Consider the following 26,949-nt stretch of genomic DNA (forward strand, 5'->3'; position numbering starts at 1 on the left):
GGATTTTTTTTTTTTTCAAATTTCATAAAAGTGAGGCATTTATAATAAGAGGCTAGTTTTTATACTAAACATTATACAAAAATAATTGAAATTGAATTCAAATCATTATTAGGCACTAAAATAGTTAAAATCAAGGAAATTTATGGAATTTCCCATATTACGCCTCGCGATGTTTACATCATAGAAACACCAACGATTTCTGGCTCCCCTTATGCTTATTAAATTTTGTGTCCCTACACTAACAGAAAACTTACTCCATATACTAACAAAACAAACAGAAAACTTACTCCATATACTAACAAAACACTCTATACAATGCTATATACTTTTATCTATTCCCTCTTATACACCGATCGAGAGCTAAAATTACAACATCATACAAATGGAAGGCTCTCTTTCTCACCCTCTTATTGAAAGTCAATATTCCAATCACAATAGCCAGAAGAGTTGTTGCAGACGGTTACCCACTTAGCTTAGGATTGCCCAAGTAGGACGACTCCCCAAACGTTAGAAACTGCCCCACGTTGCCATTCAGCCTGTTTAGCGAGAGGTCCAAAGACTCTAGCTGATCCATGCGTCCCATTGTTTTTGGGATTTAAGAAAGATACGGCCACCCTTAAACAGCACACACTAAGCGTTGACCGCTTAGTATGGCAGGTGTGGGCCCATTCCCTTTGCCACCATCCGTTGCCGTTTGTCCCGTTTCCGTTAGCATTCAAATTCTAAAATTTCTCCCGCGCAGTAAGTATAGTGAATTCAGTACGTGTTTGCTGACAGCCTCTGGGCAATTTTTATTTCCTAGCATTCTTCCAGCTTGTACCAAAATGGGAGCTATGTGGTGAGCTGGCACGGTTGCAAATGCTCTGACAAACGTATGCAAACTGTGGAAGCACAGACAAGCCGTTGAATTTTAAATAATATATTTATTATTGATGGTCTCTTACTTTTTATCTAAAATTAAAATATAATATATATATATAATTTTTAAAATAAATAAATAAATATGATGTTCTAGAGAACATAATATATCTTGAGATGGTATCATTTTTTGAAAATTTTTAATTATCAAAGAAAATGTAAATTTTTGAAATATAATTTAATATTTTTATTTAAAATTTAAATAAAAACATAAAATGCATTAAAAATTTGTGTCACTTTCATGTACTTCAAGTTTAAAAGTTAGACCAAAGGCTAGTGCTATTCATTTCTTTTATCATGATGTGTCACGGTACTTGGATTTCACCTAGTTGAATGTCCTTAATTTTAAATCAAGTTTTAGTTGATGTAACTCTAGTTCCTTAAATGATAACAATTAAGGTATTATACATTTTTAACATACTAATTCATAAAACATAACAAATTCCCTTACTCATATAAAGGGCTTGTTGCAATTCAACACTTGGTTAAACAAATAATTTTACTGGTCACATCACATGTCAAATTAAAGATAATAAATCCCTAAGGCATGCTAATTTATTTTAATTAGATTTACAGAGCCTAATCATCCTTAATCATGCACTATATTGAACCATTCAATAAACTAGTTTACTGAAGCATAAATTCAAGGATGATAGAAACATAATGTGTGCAACTTTGATTTAATTGGGTTTATGATTGAGGGCATATTTATTATGAAAATATTCCTAGTAAGCTCTATAACCAATTATAGATTGTCTCCAAGTTGATAAAAAATGGCTCTATAAACTTATAAATAATAATAGTGACTGTAACGTGTTAATATATAATGAGTTCTTAAAATATCCATTTAACTATGCAAATAATTTAAATATTCCATAAGAAATAGTGAGAAACCACATGTGAGTGAATTGGAGCAACAAATTATGAACCAATTTTGAGGGTTTGGTAAATCATCATTAGCATAATCACCTTGAATTTGATGAAAAATATAATTGAGAAATAAACTAGCAATGGTTAGGAAAAATTCCAAGAAAAGGTGCACAAAAAGGTAAGAAGAATCTTTCTAATTTGAACAACTCCATAGGAAGAAGTACACTTATACAAAAAGAATACATGAATATCATGAGTGGCAAAAAGGAAAGAAAAGAATGTCATTTTTTTATAATAATCAATCATATCTCAACAATTTTTTTTTATAAATAATGTCCATGAAAATAGTTCTTGAAACAGACTAATGAATCTTTCATCTTTCAAGAAAGGAAATCAACGTTAAGAGAAGCAAGTGAGGCTAGGGAAAGTTAACAATAATTCTATTCCATCAATCAAGATCCTCATCTAATAATTTGTGCCTAGAGAATGATATTCATATTTCATTTGGTTTGCTCTTGACTAGAGAATGAAATTCATCTTTCATTTAGTTTGCTCAAATTATAAATTTTATTGGCTCCTATCTTGAAAAAGGAAAATGAAAAATTAAATTGAAAATCAAATAGGAGAATCCTATACACTAAAATTCCTCTCAAGAGGATTCTTTCTAGTAGAATTATCTAATAAAATGGAAAGGGATAATGACCTTAATGGAGGCCAAGGATGTCAAATCTTGAAAAATTGTCAATTGTTTTGACTTATTAGATCTTAAAATCCAATAAATTTCAATATATTTAGAATTTATAGTCTTCTTCAAGAATAGTGGTAATTCACAATCTTGGAGTAGATTGACATTTCACTTTAAAAAAATTGAAATCTTAGATGAATTAATTGTGTAGGGAGATTCAAGGATTTATGCAAGGGTATGTATAAGGAGAGATTTGTCCAAATGCTAATCAAATGTATAATTTAATATAGCTAGCTATAATTAGTTTATAGGAAGTTAGGTTAAACCAATCTTTTGTACATGCACTATAAATAAAAAATTCATTACAGAAAAAATAATAGATAGAATATCTCACAAATTTTTTAATGAAATGATACAGAAAAGAATTAGGCAAGCCTAAGGAATCAAAAATCAACACAACACAAATATTAAAGGAAATGATGAGATTATAAATATCCTAAATAAACTATTTGATCCATAAAGTAGTGCCTTCAAATCAATTAGCATTGAGATTGTTAAAAGTTGATTTCTTATTCTTCTTTGGATAATAAAGATGAAAATTTCTCTTTTTTCATATATATTGAAGAATGAAATTGTCCTCCTCTTTCTTTATTGGTAGAGAACAAGAGTTATCATAAGAACCAAGGACTAAGGGGCATCCAAATTCACCCAAGGCACAATCTCAACCTCATCCTATTTCAAGATGTTGGAGCCATGTACTTAGCAAGACTTGATCCTTGATGGGTTCATTAAGAACCATTCGACTTCACCAACAATTCAAGGGCCCATTGACTATAGTTAATAATTTCAATCCTTTTCTTCATAAGAAACATCTATTTAATATAATCGAGTCAAAGTTGCAGAGATAGCATCCATTTTCTTCTTAAATTGATCAAATTGGTTCACTAATATATTGAAGATTTAAAAGTATAAGTAGTAGTGGCATGAGAAGCATGGGTGGAATATTTTTGTTTACTCAAGATGCATTTAAATTGTTGCTTTTGGAAGCCTTGTAATTTAATTAATTTGTGTTTTTGTTATCATCTCATTCTCCAAGATTTTTAATGGAGGATTTGTAAGAAAATTAAATTGAGGTTGTGGAAACCCCACAAGGAAAGGTTCAATTTAGTTTCAGAGCAAAATTCGAACTATAATGTTGCTTGATTGTTACAAAATAGTAATTTAGGTTACATATAATTGGGTTGAATGGTAAGAAACAGTCCTTATGATAAGAAAAAGAACTTGCATTGTTATTACAAATGAACAAAATTGTCTTTTAGAACTATTAGGTAGGTCATGATGGCAGAACATGGGAGAGTGTTTGTTTTGCTTAGGAAGAAATGGAGCAAGTGGGTATCCATGGTATCTGTAGACACCCAAAATTGTCCAGTCTATTTAAATTTTATTTATTTAATTATCTAAGCCTAATTCTTCTATTAATTAAATAAATCCTTATTTATTTAATTAATTCATTTATCCTCTTCTAGCCTTATTTCTCATTTAAATAAATACATTTATTTATTTAAATTATCCTTTTCCTAAATTAAATAAATATCTTATTTATTTAATTGATCCCACTTCTTCTATTAATTAAATAAATCTTTATTTATTTAATTAATTCATTAGCTTTTTCTACACATGACACATGTCATTCATCTCTTAATTCATACACTACCTACCCCTTTCATTATTTTGGTATTTCTTTTACCTACCCTCTAATCTTAGCCGACCTCTCTTTTTACACCTCTCAATCTTATCCTTCCATTTCATATTGTGTCTTCTATTTAAGGAGATGCCTTCTTCATTGTCAAACCCTAACAACTTGATCAATTGGCTACATTACGATCCTACTTGCAACCACATTCCGTTCTTTGTTGAGCTCTTGTGCACATAAAATCTGAGAGCAAATATATCAAGCAAGATCAATGGAGATAGGAAGAATGGAGATCTAAACCCTATTGGACATGTGATGGTATAATCTTTGTGATTTCATTTGATTTGCATTGTCTTAGGTAATCTTCATATGTTATGGTGGATCTTTGTTGATTGTTAGGCTAGGGTTTTGTGGTTGGATTCATTTAGCCTTTCAATATTGTTATTATTGTTATCCATTTTCACCATATACAGTATCATTTAGAAATATGGATAATACAATGTTGTTTCGAGGGTATCTTTCAAAATTGCAAAGTATTGTAAAGCTATTGATAAGCTCAAAAACTATCTGCCCATGGCTTGTCCAATGCAATCTTTTATAGAACTTGGTGGATATAAATGAAATCTTTTGTTAGTATCCCATTCAGGGCATTCCATGAGAAGATATTTCTATTTCTCTGAGGCATTTTGTCAAACAGGTTAGGTGCCTTTCCTATGCTTATAGATTTTGCATATCCTGCAATCATGGCCTTCTATCAATCAGTTCATGTCCCTTGTCTTTGCTTAAACATTTTGCACGGATATTTAAAAGGGCAGTCAAGATAGTTGCAACTAAAGGATCTGAATAAATTCTTGTGATGGATGTCCATCCCCTGTTCCAAAGCTCCCATTTTCGCAGAGGCTGAGAGGAAGCTGGCAAAGGTTGCGATGTCTGGCTTTACACCTACCCATCTCATTTGGTTGAAATCATCTTAATCCTTTTCAAGAAATGGATCTTCTCCATACCCTGCAATCACAACATTCCGTGAGACCATATTTCTTCAAGGCATTCGGTAAAACCGTTCATGTACCTTGTCTGTGCTTCCACATTTTGATTGAATCTCTACCATAGCATTTCCAACTATGATATTTGATAATTATTGGGTTGTGTTGTGCTGGGCTGTAAAAATCCTTGACCATTTCATGATAGCGGTGATATAAATGGGAATCATTAGGCAGGAATAAAGTTTGAATTCAAACATTAACGGTGCTAAACGGGACTCGACGGAACGGATTTGGGAGAAGCTATGGGCCCACACCAGCCACCTCCTCTCCATGTGTAGTAATTGAATCTGTGCCAGGAAGTTTTCTTTAAGGGAGGGGGCATGCAATTGCAGGGGAAGTGAAATCGAGGAGAAGATTTCTTTCAGGGAGGAGGCATGCAATTGCAGGGGAAGTGCAGCAGCATAATATTGTTATGTTTGCAAATGCAACTCTACCACATGAAAGCATAGCTTCCATTGTTTTGGAAACTAAAATTCTTATTATCTTTACTATGAAAGAAAAGAGATGATCTGAAATCATGGGAGAAGAATGATGAATATATCACTAACTATGGTTAAGTGTTGTTGTGTGAAGAGTGTCGCGTATGCAAAGAGCCACATCAACATAGTAACATTTTTGTCATTTTCAATGGGTGGAAAAGTCATGTGAACGTAAGGCACAACAAATTCGAGGGTCCTGGAGCGATATTTCCAATTTGAATGTGATGGGTATCGTGTAAAACAAGAATATGGTGTGTCAATATGGAAATTAACTATGTAAATTGTGACTATATGTTTTTTATTCTAATTATTTCCAACATTGATCGACAATTTTTTATTAAACTTAAATCTCGTGCATTTTATTTCCACAAATATTTGTATCAACCAAGAAAAGCTTTCACATAAAATTGAGATCGCTGGAAAACATAGACCAGATCATATGACTCACACAAAAATAGAACATACTACAAAAATATAAGAATAATAAAGAAATCAGGGGCACAAACTAAATTTTCGGAGTTGAGATATTTTCAAGCAAAGCATTTTTTCTAAAACCTATGTTGAATATCAAGCAACATTTTTAATTGTGGTTTATTCATGTGATCTTTGAACACTAAGATATATTTGATAACAAGTTAAATTATATAAAATTTAATTATATAGCTGAATAATTTTGTATAAATTTTAATTGTTTATCATTATAAAAATTATATAGGTAATAGAGTTTTGATAAAAAATAATTTTATTTTATGATTAAAAAATTAAATATTATTATATAGTAATCAAATTCAAGTTTCTAATATATTTTTTAAAAAAAGTTTGTGAATTTCATATATTAAAAAAAAAATCGCACATAGAGTAGAAATATCATTTTTATCGAAACTCATCCAAGAATTGGCAACAAAATTATAAATTGCTTTGTTTTAATTTTTTCTTTAATTTTCCTAAAGTTTATATTTATCCATATTGAAATAGAAAAGATTGTATTAGGCCTAATTTGATTAGGTTATCTTTTATGTGTTGATTAGTATATGTCCTACATAATTTTACATCGAATTTCAATGATTTTATCCTAATTTGATTCAATCTCCATGCATCTCAAAGGTATGAACATAATCAATAATCTCCACCATTAGTTAGCATGATTTTTTCATAGTCCATGAAGAATTGATATTATTACTTTTCATTTTAACAATGCATATTTATGAATCGACAGTTTGATTTTAAGTGAGTGTGATCCAAAATTTTCATTGAAAATAAAAACCACAATTAAAAACAAAAGTAATCATATCAAATCTCCACCATTCATCACTCTAGATTAGACCCACAAATGCATAATTCGCGTAGGTCACTTGCGTGCATGCATATTTGAACCTAACAGTTCAAAATTTATTGATAATTTCATCCCTTTTTTACCATTATTATTAAATTAAAGTCTAATTTATTCCACATTACAACCTAGGTTAGTGTTTGTAAGGACTAATTTCACTTCATTTAAATTATCATGAGATAATTAAAATAATATTTACATGAAAACATAATATAAAGATCATGTAACATCCTAGTAAGGGCATCATTAGCTTGCAACATCATTATAGGTGTCCTACATACTTGCTTAATGTCTTTAATCCTCGTGCATCACCATTGTAGATAATTATTTTTATTTATTTGTTTAATCTAGATTTATAGAAATAACGTTTTTTCTTATAACAAAACTAGCTAATGATCTTAATATCCATAAAACGTTTTTAAAAAAATACAATTGATTTTTTTTCTCTCTTAAATGTTAAACATAATCTAACTTCTCATACATATTGCACAACTCATCATATCCAACCATATTTCATATACTTAATATAAAATATAAACTCAAGTTATTGAAAAATTATTGTTTGTATAAAAATGTGTTTACCAAATTTATTCAAGTGGTTTGTCAATCAAACTCTCAGATCAAATTTATGACCTCTAGAACTTGGGTCTCTTGAAATGGGAAATATAAAAATGTATTGGAATATAAATGAGTTGTAAAAGGGAGTTACATGTGTTGGTGTGTGTTTTAACACATCATAGGGAATCTTGAATAAAAAATAATTTGGACACCACTTTTAGCTGGTTTTAGCTCATGGCTTTGTAATACCATTTGATAGTTTCTTGTATTTTATATCCTATAAACTAGCTACTTGAGATGGAGGTTATGTGTAAGAGTCTTATAGATATTCAATTACCATTGGATGTCTAGTTAGTGATACTTCTATGAGAAACTTGTTATGCAAGTATATAGTATTACTTTGTTTATTTTTAAATAATAAATTGGGTATCTTTAAAGTGTGCTATTTTTCTTTTGGAAGGATTTTCCTCATGTAAATCATTGATTTTGGTATAGATGTCATTTTTTATATCCTATAAATTAGGTGATTTTGGAGTCTTATAGGTATTGAATTACCTTTGGATGTCGAGTTAGTGATACTTCTAAAACCCAATAAAAAATTAACCAAACAGTTGCTTAACACATTTTACCCTACACTATTCTAGCACATAAATTCATCAAATCATGAATGTTGATAACAATAATTTCAATATCATTGAGAAGAATCAAACAGTAAAATAATAGTATAAGATTGTAGCATCGTAAATTATACACCCTTAATTGGGTGGTACAATTCCATGCTTAGGTTAGCACCCACCTTAGTGTGTTGCATTTTGCATTTTAAATCCCCTTTAAGCATTTAATTAATCAATTTAATTAAATCTAAAATCCTCTTTTATCACTTCACATATCATAAAAATGGGCCCTTAACTATAAGTGTGCCCCTTTTTATTTTTTATTTTTTTAATTAATTCATTCATCAAAGCCCTAACTATGTTCTATTTTGACCTTCAAGGCCTGATTTCACATATCTAAACATCTTGAATCATCGCATCGAGTTGGGGATCACCTTATAATCACGATACCTTGCATCCCTAAAAATTTGGAAAAAAGTTGGTCAGACAGATGTGGTTCACATCGGTCCCTACTTTTTCTCCTTGAATTTTAGGATCATGTTTTGGAAATATTATAATGTTTAAAACTGAATTGGTGTGAAATTATATGACTTCTAGGTCAACCTATGATCAAAAGTAAAGTTAGGGTTTCATACATATAACCTTTCCTTTCCTCATTTGAAGGATCTGACAACTCTAGCAATTGAAGGAGCCTCTTATGAAGTGAAACTATAAGTTTATATGAAGTATTCAATTAGAAAATTAAGCTTCTTATAAATTCTACATCAACCATTTTCATCATCAATTGAAGCTTTAAAGATATTGAAGAATAATAGGAGATATCTGACAGTTGATTGGCTTGTACCTCTCCCTTAAGGTTTGGTATGATTTCATGTTATTTTTATATGTTTGTATGAGTTTCACAATACTTATTTTCAGACCTATATTATTGCTTTAGATCAAGTTTTGTATTTGTAATTTGAAGCATTCTCATTTACATCATGTTCATTTAGGGTTGTATGCTCATATCATAGGATAGAACTCTTATTCTTATATTTTAGTACATTTAAGATCTTATACACACATAAGGTTCTTGCACACATATTTTCAATACATTATTGGCTATTGTGGAGGTAAAAATCACCAAAACAAGGGGTTTGACTAAGGTAAAACACTATATAGCCACCCAAACACCATTTTTCAAGTTGCGAGTGCAGGTAAAGGAATCTAATGGACGCACGATCTTTTGGAAAGATAGAACTCACAAGTGCAGTCCCGGATCCAAAAACAGGCCCCAAAACACTAGGACCATGGTGCCCAGCACCCTAGTCCGCAATATATTTCTATAGTTTTTAGCAGTTCAACTTGTAAGGATCTTAATCTATAGTTTTTAGGATTCCAGCTCAGTGCAGTATTAGGGACCAAGGCACCTAGCACCCTAGTCCTGCTCAGTCACGCTCAAATTTTGGTGACAGGTGCACGTTTGAGTTTAATTTCTTGTTCTATACTTTGTATCTCAGTGTTAGATCTAGATTTTTATGTATTTCAATTTACATCTGCACTTTTAGTCATCTCCCTAGCTTAATTTATCATATAATTACATTTTACACATCTCCTCTTCATAGAAGAAAACAAATATAGAGCCTACAGATATTCCTTGAGTCTCTCTTGCAAGAAGTAGTCAAAGTGAATCATCTCCTTAGGCTCTTTTGTATTCCAATGTGTGCATGAGAGTGGGATTAGGTCTTACTCCCAAAGAGGAAAGCTTAAACTATGGAATTCATGTTGAATAAATATTTACAATTAAGTGTTTGGTAGAAGGATATGACTCTTTAAGTCTAGTGAGATTATCAAATATAGAAAGGGAAATGAAGCCACTTAAACTATAGGAGTTGATCCAAAGGCTTCTTAAGTTAACAAGATTTGAAATTGTAGATGTAATCATACCATTTGGTTAATTGGCTATCAATAATCCCCTATTTATCCTGATATCAAGCATATAAAGGAGCTATCTTAAACCATAGGCATCAATATGTCTCAAGGAAACTGCATCTAACTCAGGAACTAAATGTTACATCGAGGGAAACTGCTCACAACACTCGAGAACATCTAATCTAATCTCTCTTATTTACGCAAACAATGTTGTCTAAGTCAATCATCATTTATCAATTCATCTATCCTATCTATCAAGGAATCTATTCATCAAGCTCTTCATCAGAGACTAAACTGGTCTCTTTGAGCTTCTATCCAATCTAAAACCATGAATCATGGTTATCAATCTATCAATCACATCATCTATCTATCTCGACACATAAAAATTCATCGATTCATCAAACAAAATTGACTTAAGACATAATTGTGCAAGGTAAAAATGTAAAAGCGCTAAACCAAACCACAAAAACATGAAAACTTTATGTATTTGCACTAAAACAAACAAAAGCGCTATAACATGTAATGAATGCATGACAGCTTTGAGTTAAAGTGTAAAACTAAGCAAATGCGCTATATAATCTAACAAATGAATGAAAAGATTGAGTGTATGCACAAGACTAAATGAATGTGTTGTCAAATCCGACAAATATGAGAAAACACATAACGCATGCGCAAGAATGACAAATATGTGAAAAAATTTAACAAAAGCATAAATACTTTGCACAAAAGCGCCAGAAAAGTGAAAGCGCAAAAAAACAAGTAAAAGGACTAAAAAATCAAACAAATGCGCTAAATCAAGATCAAAAAAAGTAAAAAAGTTTAAAAACCTAACTAACACATTGGAAAAATCAGAAAATCGTACAAATTGAAATGCAAGAATAAGTTTAGGGTACCTATCGGGGCTCCATACATAGTCGGTCTCTCGTATCTCTGCACTCACTCAAAGTGGTGAATCGTGTATGGTACCACCATGGTGATAGCTTAACACTCCAAGTTAGCTCTCCTACTTTCACTCTCCAAAATGACAAAATGCAAATAAGGTGGAAATGGGCCCAATGTGATTTAAATAATTACCTTTTTGATTTATTAAGGGAGCAAAAATATCGAGACTTGATTTTCTTTGAAACAATGTTGTTTCAACAATATTTCAAAGAGGGGCAAAATGTATACACTCAAAATTTTATATGAATAATTAAATAAATATTTATTATTTATCTAATTATAATTCCTCTATTAAAGAATTAAATTAAAAAAAATTAATTAATTTAATTCATTTAGTCTTTCTTCTAATTCAATCTTATTAAATATTTAATATTTAATCATGCACTATGCATTCTTCTAAGGTCTCCATTAATTAAATAATTTTATAATTATTTAATCTTCTTTTCCATCTCAACTCATCTCCACATCACTCAATGTTGCCAACTCACAATTTTGTTGCTAAAATTTTTATTAATTTTCAATTATTAAATAGCCATATTTATCTTCAACTTCCATCTCCTAAATAAAATAATGTGTATGTACACACATTTTCAACTCCCCTATATTCTCTCCAACATCCCTACATTCTTGGAGTAAGTTGAGTCCACTTGTCTCAACATCCCTAAATCTCCTCTAACCATCCTATATTCTCTCAAGTCTTCAACTCCAATCAAGGTGAGCCTTCTAACACTTAGCCTCTCCTTCCACCTTTTTCTCTCACATTCCAAACAATCTCTTCATAGCCATCAATCTTGCAAGATTTAATCTCAATCATTGATCTCTGCCACATGGGATTTTGCTCATAAATATCTATAAAAAGGGCATGCCCTAAGAATTCTAAGTCTAGTAGTCATCTAATAGTTATCTTGCATCCATGAGTTTTAGCAATCAAGCATTCTAAGAAAATTAGAAGTGTGCCTTTGGCTTAATCATTTTCATGTAGTTTTTCATAATCATTGCAACTTGCATATCAAAAATCTAGTTATCGGTCTATTCATCAAATTTTTTATCCTGGAAGCAACTATAGTGCAGTCTGAGAGTGAATATCTAGAACCAAGTTCAAATGGTGATAGGACACAATGGGACAGTAAGTGAAGGTATAATGTTCTAAGTTTTAAATCCTTTATAATTTGTTTCATTGGTAACTTTTGGAGTATTCTGTAGGATTCTCTTGTTATTTGTGAAAACTAATTAATCTTGCAAGTTCAATTTTGAAGTATATTTCTAGGTTACACACCTTTAGTGAAGTTTTAGATTCCTCTAATTTGGTCCTAACTACAAAGGAGCAAAAAAATCTTATAAGCTCAATAGAGGGATAGAAAAAGGCAATAACAAGACAATCCTAGTAATACCAAGAGAAGGGAGACATCGTCAAAAGGGACATGCTCCTAATAAGTGAAAACAACCAAAGAAAGAGACCATAGTGAAATATTAACAATAGGAGTAGCAAGAGGAGTCTCTAATGAAGGATAAACAAGAAAATAAAAGAAAAAACAACAAGATTTATAACCTAGCCTGCTAACTCCCACAAGGTTAAAGTTCGATTTGGAAAAAGAGACATCATGCTTTCATCAATAATATTAGTTTACAAAATACTTCTATGTAGGAGGAGAAACCCAAATCTCATAAAAGAGCCACAATTGTGTAGTTAATGAGAATTAATGAAGTTCAAGAAAAGATAAGAGATTTAGCATCTACCATAGTTGATAAATATGATGGAGAGCTCTTGCACAGAGACTATTAGTTGACATAAATCAATCTAACCTACAAACAATATACTTTTCTATACCCAAGGTTTTAATTTATAAGAAAAAATAGTGCAAGATACCATGAATGGTATTGTGAAGAATGTGATAAAATATGACCCCATATCACATCTTAAAAATGCCCATTCAGGCTCAAACGTAACTCACACATATGTGGAAAAAATACTAATTTCCCCACCTACACATATACACATACACATACACATGTGGAAACTCTTAGAATAGTATGCATTTATCTTTTTGTAAGGAATATGTCATAACTTGTCATAATTGTCATACAGGACAGAAGGTGCTCCTACACATTTTCATAACCATTACTACATGTTATCATAGTAATATATCATGTAGCTACCATAGCTATACCCTTCATCTGGAATGAGACAAATCTCGTGCCCCACTCTAATTCTATTTTAGCTTACATGCATTTCCTATGTCACTAAGAGAGGATAACTAAATATTTATCTCTCTTCTTTGTGTAGGGCATCCAATTACCCTCTCCATGATTGTTGGAGGCACAAAATTATTTCTCATAAAGTAATGAAATGAAATACATTATTCTTAGGATTGTAAGGTGAATCTCACCTAGCCCTAGAAACAATAACTATATTGAAGTGAACACCCCTCTTCATCAAGGAAATCACTAAGATTCCCTACAACAAGTGAGAGGGGATGTACATAACTGAGATAAGGACAATTTTTTTTTTAATGAATTCCTGAAGAAAAAGGCTAGTAAGGAGGGAGTATATTCCCTTGTACAAAGTTCATGCAAGGTATATGGCATATCTATCTTAGCTATTAAGGATGTAAACATTTACATAGTTTTCAAGATCATATGTATGATCATCATTTTCAACTAGTATGACCATGTAAATGGTTTGGGTTTCAAAATAAACTATATCCCCCTGTGGATGTGCAATAAGAGCTCAAATTAGATTTTTTTCCAATAATAATATGATTTCCAAACATATACAAATAAATAGGGTAGGAAGAATATATATTCATTCTCAATTATTTGGAATTAAAAATAATCCCATCTAAACCTATATAATCATTGTGCAAGTGTAATATTAAAGTCCTTAAATTATATTTTCACTATCACCTAAATTTAATTAGATCCCTCTTTACTCAACAATAGTATGATATCAAATTGATGTAGATATTTACCTACCATTTGTCAAAATTTCAATAAGAAAACTAAGAGAATAGATCATTCACCATATAATGTGAATTTTTTTTTAAAAAATACCACATAATTTTCATATTTTAAAAGAAATGTTCTAAAACTGTAAGTAGAAAAAGCTTATAAGCACACCTTCAACCTAAACACAATTCACACTCTAAACAACACCATCCAGAAAAACGAAGCAGGTAAATATTGATAACGCAGGTAAATATTGTTAACGCTCACAAAGATCTGTAAATATTGACAACACCATCCAGAAAAACGAAGCATCTGTACCTCCATTCTATGTGAAAGCGCAACAAAGCAATCAGAAAAATAAATCCCACCCCATAACATAATCCCACTGCCACTTCCATTATTTCTGCATCTGCAACTACTGTATTATTTGACTCTACCTGGTTACCTCTTTCATCAAAACCAGAGTTCTGTGTTCTATTCTCGAGGGGAGGCCCTGTAAGAGGCGTCAAAGATTGAAAAAATTACTTTAATTATTATACTTTTTCGTAGTGAATTTTTCAAGATTATTATAGAATTTATACCTCAAAAATATATACGATATCTTAATGGGTAGGGTAATTAATTGAAGTTTTTAATTAATCATAACATATGTGATCAAGACAATAACTAAGTAGTAAGCTAGTGAAATAAACTAGTTAAACAAATATAATTTTGTTATTATTTTTTCTTTCTATTAGGCATTTTGTACACCACTTCACTTCTATCTCTATGAAGGATTTTGTACATCCACTCTCATAATTCACTTCTATCTTATGCATCATTAGAAGCATAAAGTAAACAAAAATCAATAGGTTATCCACTGATAAAAGAAAGGACCCACACACAACTATGTGAAGGGTCATCCCCGCTATCAATAACAAACTTATATGTCCATGAAGCCATCACAATATTTATCCTCGTACCTTCATTATATGACATGTAAAATAAAGTAACCTCTCTCCATATGTGGGATACAAAAGATGCAATATAGAGGCTATTAAGTTTAACTTCCAAAAAAAACACATTATCAAGTTTCCACTTAGTAATCTCTCTTACATCCCACATGAGTCTAATGTTGTCATCCATTTATATATGATAACTTAAAATATGCAAAGGGTTATCAAGGACACTTGTATAACTATTTTGAACATTTCCAGTAATGAGAAATCTACACAAGTTTGCTACACAATCTCATGACTACTTGCTACTACAACAACCCCTAAAGGTACCATAGAATGGCCAATACAGAAATATTTGTAGTCCCATATGCTAAAAACTACAAAAAGTGGATTATGGAACAAACAAAATATATGTAGTTCTTGGCCAATATAGCTATAAATAGTTTTGTCTATAACCATTAAATCTTTGTTAAATTAGTAAAATTTAAACTACTAAAATAAAGACATAATCTATATAAGAGTAAAATAAAATTTTGACAACATTGAAAATAGAAAATATTTTAAAAATATATTTTATTTTATGGTGATTAAAAATTTGTCCATTGTGCTCATGAGATTTTTTTTTTAAAATAGTAAAAGTAAATTATGGAAAATAAAAAAATGATGCAATCTATTTAATGATTTAGCAAGGTTATATTTTTAGAGGAATGATTTTTTTTTTTATTCAAGGAAATTATATAGCTAAATGTGTTTTATTCATAGTAGTACTAATGTTCTATGGGTAAGGAAATTTTGAATGTTGGCTCCTACAAACATCAACTAAAATTGAAAATGAAATGAGAAAAAGTGAAAGAAATGACAAGAAAAATTAGCTTCAAGGATTGAAGCCAAGGAGGCTGCTTAGTGTAGGAGCTCATGTAGGAGCTAAAAACTCTAGGATCACCTACAAAAAAAATGATGCCTTCCACAAGAGAGTATGCTACATAATGAGATTTCCTCAATATTGAGATATGAGATATGAGATAGATTACAAATATACATTAGCCTTGCTTATATAGGCAAGGTGAGATGTAGGATGAGAAATTACATTATGACAATGATTAAATCCTCGATGTTAATATTAAATGTCTAGGTAACTAAAAATAAATGAGGTGAGCATGGCCCCATTATAACTAACTTCTACAATGACATCTAGGAACTAAGTTAACTTAACATGTGAATATGTCTCCTTACTAGGAATTTACAAGGTATGTGATCTTAATTAGGGACTAGACGTTATTCACTCATGTGAGAATTTGTCAAAAGTAGCCAAGATCTAGAGCCCAATGAATATCACAAACAAGAGAGACAAAATATTGATAAGAACAAATTGTATTCTCATCAAGATGCAAAACATGATCAACTAGATCATTGGATTGCATACAATGTGAATGAGCCTACTTATAAAGGAAAGGAATGAGAGAACACAACCATGACATATGGCTCAATGAAATACAAAGGTAAGTAGGGGTAGGTAGGAGAAATAACAAAATATTCTGGACAGTAAAGGTTGATCATCCACCGAAGGTAGAATGTGATAACAAGATAACACCACAAAAGGTGGACTTTCTCCTACAACCATCTTCCCTAGATGCACACTTTCCTGAGTGTCTCATATGCAAACTACAATGAATGCATTATCCTAAGTGTGAGATTTTGCCAAGATCAAGGGCACAATGAAAAGCACACAAAAGAGAGACAATAATTTGACAAGAACAAACTGTATTCTCATCAATATGAAAATGATCAACAAGATTAACCAATACAATGAATATAGGCCTACATATATAGGAAGGCCAAATGGATATGTTAGCACACAATCATGACATGTGGCTCAATGAGAAACAAGGGTAGGTAAGAATAAGTAGGGGTAGGTAGGAGAAATAATATAATATTCCACAAGAGGTGGATCACCCACCAAATGTGGAATGTAATAGCAAGATAAGACCATAAAAGGTGGAATTTCTCGTACAAGCTACATTTCTATGTGCACACTTCCCTAAGTGTCTCATATTCAAACTACGATGAGATGCATTATCCTAAGTTAATTTAAGTAATTTATTTTGAAGGAAAATCCATGATTAAACATAATTGAATCAAATTAGTACCAATAATGAATGGGTAACCAAAATTTCAATGTTTGACCATTGTAAACATTACCTAGAATATTTTAATACATTTTTAAAAATGGTTTTATAGATTTTGTCTTTAGAGGAAGGTTAAGTGTCCTTGATTTTGAAAGGAACGTCATAACTAAGTGCATTTGAGTTAAAGTAGTTTTAGTAGTAGATGGGTTGAAAAGTTCAAATTCTTGACCAATTTAAATCTCACCTTAGATTTTAATTTGGATAGTAATGGATGGGTAAGAAAATTTTCAATGCTTCCAATTCTACAAACATGACCTACAAATTTAAGGCAATGTGATACTAGTACTAGATGGGTGAGGAAAGTTTCAATGTTTCACTCCTATAAGGATTGCATGAAATTTTGTACTACTATCTAGTAGGTTTTGTCTTTAGAGTAAATTTTTCTTTATTTTGAATAAAAAACTATGGTTAAATGCATTTGATACAAAGTAGTGCTATTAATAGATAAATAACAAAGTTTCAATTTTTTACCTCACTAAATATGATTTTAAATTTTGAGACAAAGTAATACTTGTATTGGATAGGCAAGGAATGATGGAATGCTTCACCAATGTAAACATCACCTAAAATTTTGTATTATCTTTTTCATAAATGACTTGGTAATTTTTCTATTTAGAAGAAATAAAAAAAAATTATTTAAAAAAATTGCATGATTAAATATGTTTGAATTAAAATAATACATTATAATAATTAAATTAAAAAAAAGGTAATATTTCATCTTATTAAGCATAAAAAATAATCATAAAAGTGACATCCTTTCAAATGAGTGCTTCTCAAATATAAATGAATATATTGGACTCAAAAACTACTAAATTAAACCTTGGTAAAACATTATTTTCTTTTTATTTTCTTTCTTTATCATTGAGACAATAGAGTGGTTCATCACACACCATCCTTAGACTACTATTTTGTTTTGGTAGGTTTTGACTTTAGAAAAAATTAGAAATAAAATGTTCTTTTTCATAAAAATAAATAACATGCTAAATAAAATGTTCATTTTTATAAAAATAATTTTTTTTGTTAAATCATATTTGTTTTAATGATAAAATTCATGTTGCACACATCTAATAATGTTGAATTCAAATCTTCTACAATACCCAAAAAAAAACATAAAAATTTTCTAATCAAAGCGATGGACTCAATTTTCGTTATCATTTTCATTCTTTATTATTGAAACAGAGAGATCCGTTCACCACCCATTGTCCTTAGACTGCTGTTTTGTTCTTTTATTATAATTAATGTGGACACTCACATCGGCTTACAATCAATAAAAAAAAGAAATGTCAAAGTTGATTCAGGTGAAATGAATACCATAATGCTAAATGCATACAATACGCGCATCATCTCTTTCTGCTATGACTTTGAATTTTCTTCGTCTTACCCGATAAGTGCGAGGAAAGAAGAAAGCAAAAAATAAAGAACGGAGGATTCCACTGGGACCCACGTCTCGTTCAGTCATCTCTTCCCCCCTAAATTTCTGGACTGAACCCATGCAATACGGCAATGAGAAAAGGATTGTTACCCATAAAATAAAATCATGTGCTATGATAAAATTTGTAGGAAACATGTTTTTTAATATTAATATATGATACTTTTAAGAGTCTACCATTAGAAATCTAATTTACAACTACATGTGAACATTGAATATTATTTGGAAGTCAGTTTGTTGTAAAGAAACTGTTACGATTTGACTTGATTCGAAAACGTCCTCAACACGCGCCGAACAGTTCGCTACTTTGTATTACCTTTCGTATCATTGAATTTAATTTTATTTGAATTTTAAATAACTTGGAATTAATTTGTGTATAATCTGATGTCATGGAAATGGGGACAAGGCAACAACAAAGTTCAATGTTAATAAGTTAGTTTCAACCATAAAAACAAAACAAAGAACTAAAAACCATTCCAAACATATCAAGAGAGATTTCAAAAAGCATGAAAGAAGTTTAACAAAATAAAAGAAAGGAGAAGAGCCTCCCTAAGATGCTTCCATGATGCCTTTTGATGCTTCTCCCTTGTTTCTCTCCTCTCCAAGTCCCAAATGAGTGTAGCTCTCAGCTTTTAGCACTAGCCATGGATGCCATATGGAGATTCAAGATGGTTGAATATGATAAGCAAATACTATGCAAGAGTAGATAGTGATGCTATGAAAAAGCTCTATGCTAATGCCAGTATAACAACAATACTCTAAAAATGCTTCTCTTTGCTTGAGGAGAAGGGTTCTATTTATAGAAGAAATGGGGAAATGAAGGGTTAAGATTGAATGGTTTAATCAAGGGCCAAGTTTGAAAGTTGGGGATCCATGTGCACAATTGGCACCAATAAAATGGTGACAAGTGTCAACATAGGATTGGGTTGAGAGAAGAGGTTGGAGGCATTAAAGGCCTAAGAAGACCTCATGGTTATCTAGAAGGTAAGGGTCAAGTCTAAATTAAGATTACCCATTGGATTAAGAGTTAATCCAAGGATAAACCTTTGTGCAAATGATTAAGAGATAATCATGGTCAAAGCATTAAAGGCTTGATGAGACCTTTGGGTTGGGTATAGGTTGAGTCAAAACAAATGTTTTAACCATGTGGGAGGGTTGAATTAACCATTAATGGTTATTGGAGACTTTGGGGATTAAGTGGTTGAAGGTTGAAAGCCTTCAATGGTTATCAAAGACTTTGAGGGTTAATTTGTTGAACACACAAAGCATTAATTGCTTTTCAAAGACTTTGGAGTCTTTGAGAAGTGACTCCAATTTGCTTAGGAATGTGACAATATTTAGGGGATGGATTAGGCTAATTAGGAAGGGTTTAGAAGAATCTAGAAGGGGTTTAGGCATACAAGTGGATTTTGTAGGAAAATGCAAGTGGGAGAAATTTTGGTATTTTCAATTAAAATAAAATCATTTATTTCAATTAAATGGTGTAAGTTGAATTTGGATAAATATTTAAATAAATATTAATTTATTTAAATGAGAAAAAGAAGATAAAGCATTTAAAATGCTTGAAGACTTTGAGGGAAACCATTAAAGGCTTGAAGACTTTAAGGAAAACCATTAAAGTCTTTAAGAACACTATAGAAGGAAGCCATCAAGTTTGAAGACTTTAAAGCCATCAAGTTTGAATACTTTAAGGGAAACCATTAAAGGTTTCAAGTGGGTGAGGATAAATAGGATTTTAAATAAATAATTTATTTAAAATAGTTGTGCAACTTGCTTTTGTAGGAAAATACAAGTGGGTAGAAGATAAAGGTTATTTAAATAAATGTTAATTTATTTAAATGTGAGAGGTGGGATTTTGGGGGATTTAAACAAATATTAATTTATTTAAATGTGAGAGAATATTTTAATTAAATAAATATGATTTATTTATTTAATTAATGGTCTGAATTTGGTTAAGTGAATTAAATCAAATAAATTGAATAATTTATTTAATTAATAGGAGAAGAGGGTTAAGATGAATTAATTAAATATATTAATTTAATTAATTATTAATTGATGGTTAAATAATCAAATAAATATTAAATATTCATTTAATTAAGTGGACAGATTTATGTGACTACATTTGCCCCTCTTTGAGACGGTGCAGTATCGCGTCATTTCAAAGAAAGAAAAATAGGTGTGAAGAAATGCCCCATAAAATGTAAATTTAATGGGTGGTATGCCCCCTCGAGAGATGGGTCAAATTTTGTTTTGAAAAATCGGGCGATCTCTCAAAAAAGAATGCAAAGTGGAGGGGAGGTAGAATAGAAGAAATTAGAACTAATGATGAAAGAATGGGAGAAAATGGAGTGACTATGAAGAAACAACAAGCCAGCGAGTACCCTAAGGTCATGCAAGAGATACATAGCAGATGTAGTGTGGGGTTTTGATTGATGCTATACAATTGATCAAAATTGGTTGGACAATCTGGTGCAATCGGTTTAATTGCCCTGGTCAAGTCAAAGCGTGACAGTTGATGTCAGTTGATCGCTTGGACATGATAAAGTCTGAGTAAGTGAATCAAAGTGACCTGATGTGACTTAGACAATTGATGTAATTGCCCGATGAAGTCAAGGTATATGAAGCAAAATACTCGTTGAGACGTAGACAATTGATGTAATTGTCCGTTGGATTGTGTTTGATTGGTTGATCAATTGATAGTGTGTGCGTGTGATGGATGATTGTGGTGAATCATAGCAGCCCCGTTGAGACTAGGTCATTATGATAAATGCCTGATGTAGTCTAGGATTACCATGATCGATTACCTGTTGAGACCCGAAGATACTTGATCAGAGTATCTGTTGATAGTCTAAGTGTGTGGGAGTCGATGTATCTGTGCAAATAGAGTAACTTTCTTGACTTATTGGATGACTTAGGATAGGAAACACAATCCCTCCTATTTAGAGATGGATGGTGATGAACGTGGCTTGATTAGGTTGATTGGGACATGATGTAGGGTATGTGATGGTGATTATCGAGATGGGGAGGGTGGGGGGGGGTTCAATGTTAGATAGAAGAAATGGAGGACCTATTACATTCCTATGGAAGAAGAGGAAAAATAGAGTATCCATTGTCATTACTATGTATGAATGATATGCAGCTATTTATGAATGTATGGATGGATGGAATGCAACGGAATGCAATATATACAAATGAGATGGAATGATGATCCATGGTGCATTATTTTTCATCATTGAGCTTTAAAATGTTGTAAGAAAATACAAGCAACTTGACATAAAGATTCAAGATGACCAGAGTCTTTCTTACATGGATTTTGATATAGCAAGTTAATACAAGCAACTTGATATAATGGATCAAGTTGACCTGAGTATTGCTTGCGGAACAGGCAAGGATTATCTCCTTTCATGCATGACTTGGATCGTCCTCCTTGATCTTAGGCTGATCATATCCTGAGACAAGTGCATACCGTAATAAGAGATAAAACTTTTATCCAGTTTGGATGAGGTAGGAGGAACCAAAGAAAAAGCTTTGTACCTGCAACCAAATAGTATATATGCATAAAGAATAAAGAATATGGATCCTTGGTAATGGTTCATGCTCATATGGTTGAGGTATACGCTGTAGTCAGCAAGCCGTAGTGATCTATGACTGCATTTTTGTCTATGATCACATAGCTTAGTGAACTTCCCACGTAGACACCATTAGTACATGCCCCAGTACTTCATTGGAAGTAATGCACAAACGATACAAAACAATGCTGAAAGATCCTAATACAGATAAACAAATGAATTACTCACGAATCAACCAAGCATTTGATAGCTTAACATAATTTTCTTGTCAAAGAAAACGTCACTTTTGTCTTTGTTTTGGTAAGGAAGGATGCATCCTTGTTTAAGACAGTTTGGATTGTAGATGTTGATTGTGTTGGTCGAGTGATAAGTGGTCATTTGTGTGAGTATTTTGTCAATGTTTGTTTTGTATCTGATCGGATGAATATGTACAAGGTGTTTTCATGTTCTTGGGTGATTTTTGATGGTTTTTCCGATGTTTTTGGATTTTGTGAATCATTTTTGAATGTTTTTGGATTTTGTATTGTTTTTGAATGTTTTTGATATTTTCTGGGACATTTTTGAATGTTTTTGATATTTTTGATGATTGCCTGAATGAAGAGCGTAATGACACATAAGACAATGTAGAATCCACTTCCATCAATAGGTTAAGGGTATTGCCCCCAGTTTTTAGACCTGACTATGAAAAGGTGGGATGCTAGACGCATGGAGTACTTTCGTAATGATAGATGAATAACAAGCCATGGCTTTGGAAGGATGGATGTATGTATGAAGTAAATGTGATCGCAACAAGTCTAAAAAGATAATGGAGTCATAGCCCTTACGAGTGGCGCCTATTTGCCAGGTTTTCACCATCGCACTTACCCAAGGTGCCACCGGAGTGGTTGTTCACCGTTTGGATGCATGATTTTTCTTTACTTTTTTTGAATGTTTTTGTATTTTCTTTAGGACATTTTCTGAATGTTTTTGATATTTTCTGATATGTAGGGGAGCCTGATGCTCTGTATACCTTAGGTATAAAACCATTTGAGGTGCATGCTATTGATTGGATCTGCGAGCGGTTCTCCGTCTGATGTAGCCAACTGATATGCCCCGGACCCGAATACAGCAGTGACAACATATGGGCCCAACCAGTTTGATTCAAACTTGCCTTGATGTTCTTTGTTTGGTTGGTTGCGAGGATTTTCTCGAAGAACAAGATCACCTACCTCAAATGTATGAGATCTAACTCGGTGATTGTAGCTTCTACTCATGCGCTGCTGATAGGCTTTGAGGTGATTGTATGCAGCTTGTCGCTTCTCATCTAGTAACTCTAAGTCTTGAAGACGGGATACTCTGTATGCTTCATCATCGATGAGATTGTGCAATGAAACTCGTAAGGATGGTATCTCGACCTCAATAGGTAAGATAGCTTCAGCACCATAGACCAATGAATAAGGAGTTGCAACTGTAGGGGTCTGAATGCTAGTTCGATATGCCCATAGCGCTGGATTCAATTGAACATGCCAATCACGGCCGGCATCATTGACTGTTTTCTTTAGGATTCTCAATATGTTTTTATTGGATGCTTCGGCCTGACCATTGCCTTGTGGGTAATAGGGAGTGGAAAAGCGGTGTTGGATATGAAATATCTCACAAAGTTCACGGACATCCTGATTTTTGAAAGGAAGACCGTTATCTGTGACAATGGACATGGGCACACCATACCGGCAGATGATGTAGTTGAGGATGAATGAGGCGATCTGCTTGCCGGTGACTTGGGTAAGTGGAACAGCTTCGATCCACTTGGTGAAGTATTCAGTGGCAGTAATAATAAATTTATGGCCATTGGATGAAGATGGATGGATTTTACCCACAAGATCAAGACCCCATTGACAAAAAGGCCGTGGTGTTGTGATTGGTTGCAGTTCTTGAGCTGGTGCATGTATTAGGTCGCCATGAACTTGACATTTTTTGCACTTCCTGACAAAGTAGTAGGAATCCTTTTCCATAGATGGCCAATAGTATCCAGCTTGCATGATCTTCTTGGCTAGTGATGGACCACTTGAGTGAGTCCCACAAATTCCTTCATGTACCTCTTCCAAAGCCTTTGTTATCTCACCTTGTTCTAGACATCGAAGGAGAGTACCATCAAGACCGCGGCGGTATAGGGTTTCGGCAATAATGGTATATCGAGCAGTTTGGTGAATGAAGGTTTTACGTTGGTTATTTGATTGGTTGGGAGGAAGGGTGTGATCGCGGAGATAGGTGTAGAACTCACCGTACCATGGGGATTCAGAACCAACAAGGCAACATATCATTTCAGATTCGGGGATATCATAAGCGGGGATCCAAAGTTGTTCTACCAAGAACTCGTAGCGTGTTGAATTTTGTGGAAGATCTAGTAGAGATGCGATGGTAGCCATAGCGTCAGCAGCTCGATTCTGATCTCTTGGTATCTGCTCAAAAGTGATAGTAGTAAATGATGTCTTTAGATTGTCCACCATTTGCTTGTATGGCATGAGTTTATCATCTTTGGTCTGATACTCATCTGTTGCTTGTCGAATGACTAGTTGGGAATCGCCATATACTTGCAGTTCTTTTAATTTCCATTGTATGGCTAGCCTGAGTCCTATGATCAAGGCCTCATACTCTGCTATGTTGTTGGTGCATGGAAATGTGAGCCTGTAAGACTTTGGGATGCTGTCACCTTGAGGTGTGATAAACAGAATGCCTGCCCCCGAGCCGTGCCTAGTGTATGAACCATCAAAATATAGTTTCCATGGTTGTGCTGTTGTGATCATGAATATCTCTTCATCTGGAAAATTGGAAATGAGGGGATGATCGCCTATGAGTGGTGCATCGGCCAACTGATCTGCAATGACCTGCCCTTTGATAGCTTTACGGTCCACATATTCGATGTCAAATTCACTTAGAATCATCACCCATTTGGCCAAGCGACCTGTCAATGCTGCTTTGCTGAGTAAATACTTGAGTGGATCAATCTTTGCAATGAGTTGTACCTTGTGTGTTAATAGATAGTGCCGCAATTTAGTGGCTGCCAGGATTACTGCTAGGCAAGCTCGCTCAATAGGTGTGTAATTGAGTTCATAGCCAACCAGTGTACGAGAGATGTAGTATACAGCACACTCTTTGCCTTCTGCATTATGTTGTGCCAGTAATACACCTAATGCTGTACTTGTCGCTGAGATATAAAGTAACAACGGTCTACTTGGATCTGGTGGCATCAACAATGGTGGATTCATGAGATAGTCTTTAAGCGCCTGAAATGCTTGCTGGCATCGGGCATCCCACTGAAAGCGGATGTTCTTGTGTAGCAGGTGTGTGAATGGGTGACACTTATCAGCCAATTGTGCAATGAATCTACGGATGGATTGAAGCTGTCCTTGTAGTGTCCTTAGCTGACTGATATTCCTTGGAGGTGGCATGTCCATGATTGCCTTAACCTTTGCTGGATCGACCTCAATACCTTTACTTGAGACAATGTATCCTAGAAGCTTCCCGGAGGTCACTCCGAAGACACATTTCTTTGGGTTGAGTCGAACATGGTATTGTTCCAGTCTATCAAAGATTTTATCTAAGATGTGAAGATGTCCTTCTCTAGTAAGTGATTTTGCTAGTAAATCATCCACATAATCTTCCATCATAGTATGCATCATGTCATGGAAGATGGTGGTCATTGCTCTTTGATAGGTCGCTCCTGCATTCTTTAGACCAAAAGGCATTACATTCCAACAGTATGTGCCCCATGGACATGTGAAGGCTGTCTTATGTTGGTCCTCTGGTGCGATCTTTATTTGATTGTATCCTGAAAAGCCATCCATGAGTGAAAGCATGGCATGTCCTGCTGTCAAATCTACTATGATGTCGATATTTGGTAGAGGGAAGTCATCCTTAGGACATGCCTTATTCAGATCTCTAAAGTCTGTACAAATGCGGATGCCCCCTTTTGGTTTTCCAACTGGTACAATGTTGGAGATCCATTCTGCATAATCAATTGGTCTAATGAAACCAACATCCAGGAGTTTCTTGAGTTCTATTTTGACTAGCACGGCAATCTGAGGATGCATCTTACGAAGCTTCTGCTTGACAGGTTTGGCTCCTTTTGCTACTGTGAGATGATGCATGACTAAATCAGGATCAAGCCCAGGCATGTCTGCATATGACCATGCAAAGTTGATCTGACGCTGTTGGAAGAACTCTATAAATTGAGGTTGTTCCTCTGGAGTGAGAAGAGATGCCAGATGTATGATATGAGGGTTTTCAGGAGTCCCCACATTGTATTCTTTAGTCTCCTCAATGAGAATCATCGATCGTTCCTGTTGTGTACTAGCAGGGAGAATGTCAAACCCTTCATCCTCAAGTGCCTCAGAGAGGTTTTCACCATTGGATACGCTCTTTCTTTTTACTTTTGTTGGATCAAACAGTGCCATAGTGTGGTTTTCACTGGAAGATCCATGTTTTAATGTTATATTTTTGCAGCTGAAGGGTTTGGCATCCGCCCCGAAGTATGTTGCGCTATTAAGTTCAATGGCGAATCCAGCTTTGTGATCCCCGCTTGGTAGATTATCCCTTAATTCCAAAAGGTCAATGATAGCCTCATCGTTTTGGAAGAGGTCAAGACATGGGGGATTTGGTTGGTTCCATTCGATGAGTTCAGGGTGGATAATGGGCATTACTTCATCGATTAAGTTAAGTGCGGGAGATGTATCAGTGAGGGTTAAGACAGTGTGGTGAAGGTCGTTGATGGTACTCTCCCTATCAGAATTCGGCGTAGGATGAGACGTAGGGTCTGTGGAAGATGTTTCCAGCTTAGGTACCCAAGTGGTCTTTATCTG

At 33.2% G+C, this 26,949-nt stretch overlaps 1 protein-coding gene across 1 annotated transcript in view; it reads right to left on the reverse strand.

Moving 5' to 3' along the window:
* Positions 1-473: 473 nt before the first annotated feature.
* LOC131036889 (receptor-like protein EIX2) overlaps positions 474-26,949 on the reverse strand; it is a 58,601-nt gene continuing 32,125 nt past the window's right edge. The window contains exons 3-6 of the mRNA XM_059210656.1: positions 14,358-14,482; positions 14,183-14,262; positions 764-881; positions 474-722 (exon numbers count right to left, since the gene is read on the reverse strand). Of these exons, the coding sequence (XP_059066639.1) occupies positions 474-722; positions 764-881; positions 14,183-14,262; positions 14,358-14,482 (572 nt within the window). The remainder of the gene's footprint in view (positions 723-763; positions 882-14,182; positions 14,263-14,357; positions 14,483-26,949) is intronic.

The sequence above is a fragment of the Cryptomeria japonica genome, chromosome 8 (assembly GCF_030272615.1).
Source record: "Cryptomeria japonica chromosome 8, Sugi_1.0, whole genome shotgun sequence".
Classification (NCBI taxonomy): Eukaryota; Viridiplantae; Streptophyta; class Pinopsida; order Cupressales; family Cupressaceae; genus Cryptomeria; species Cryptomeria japonica.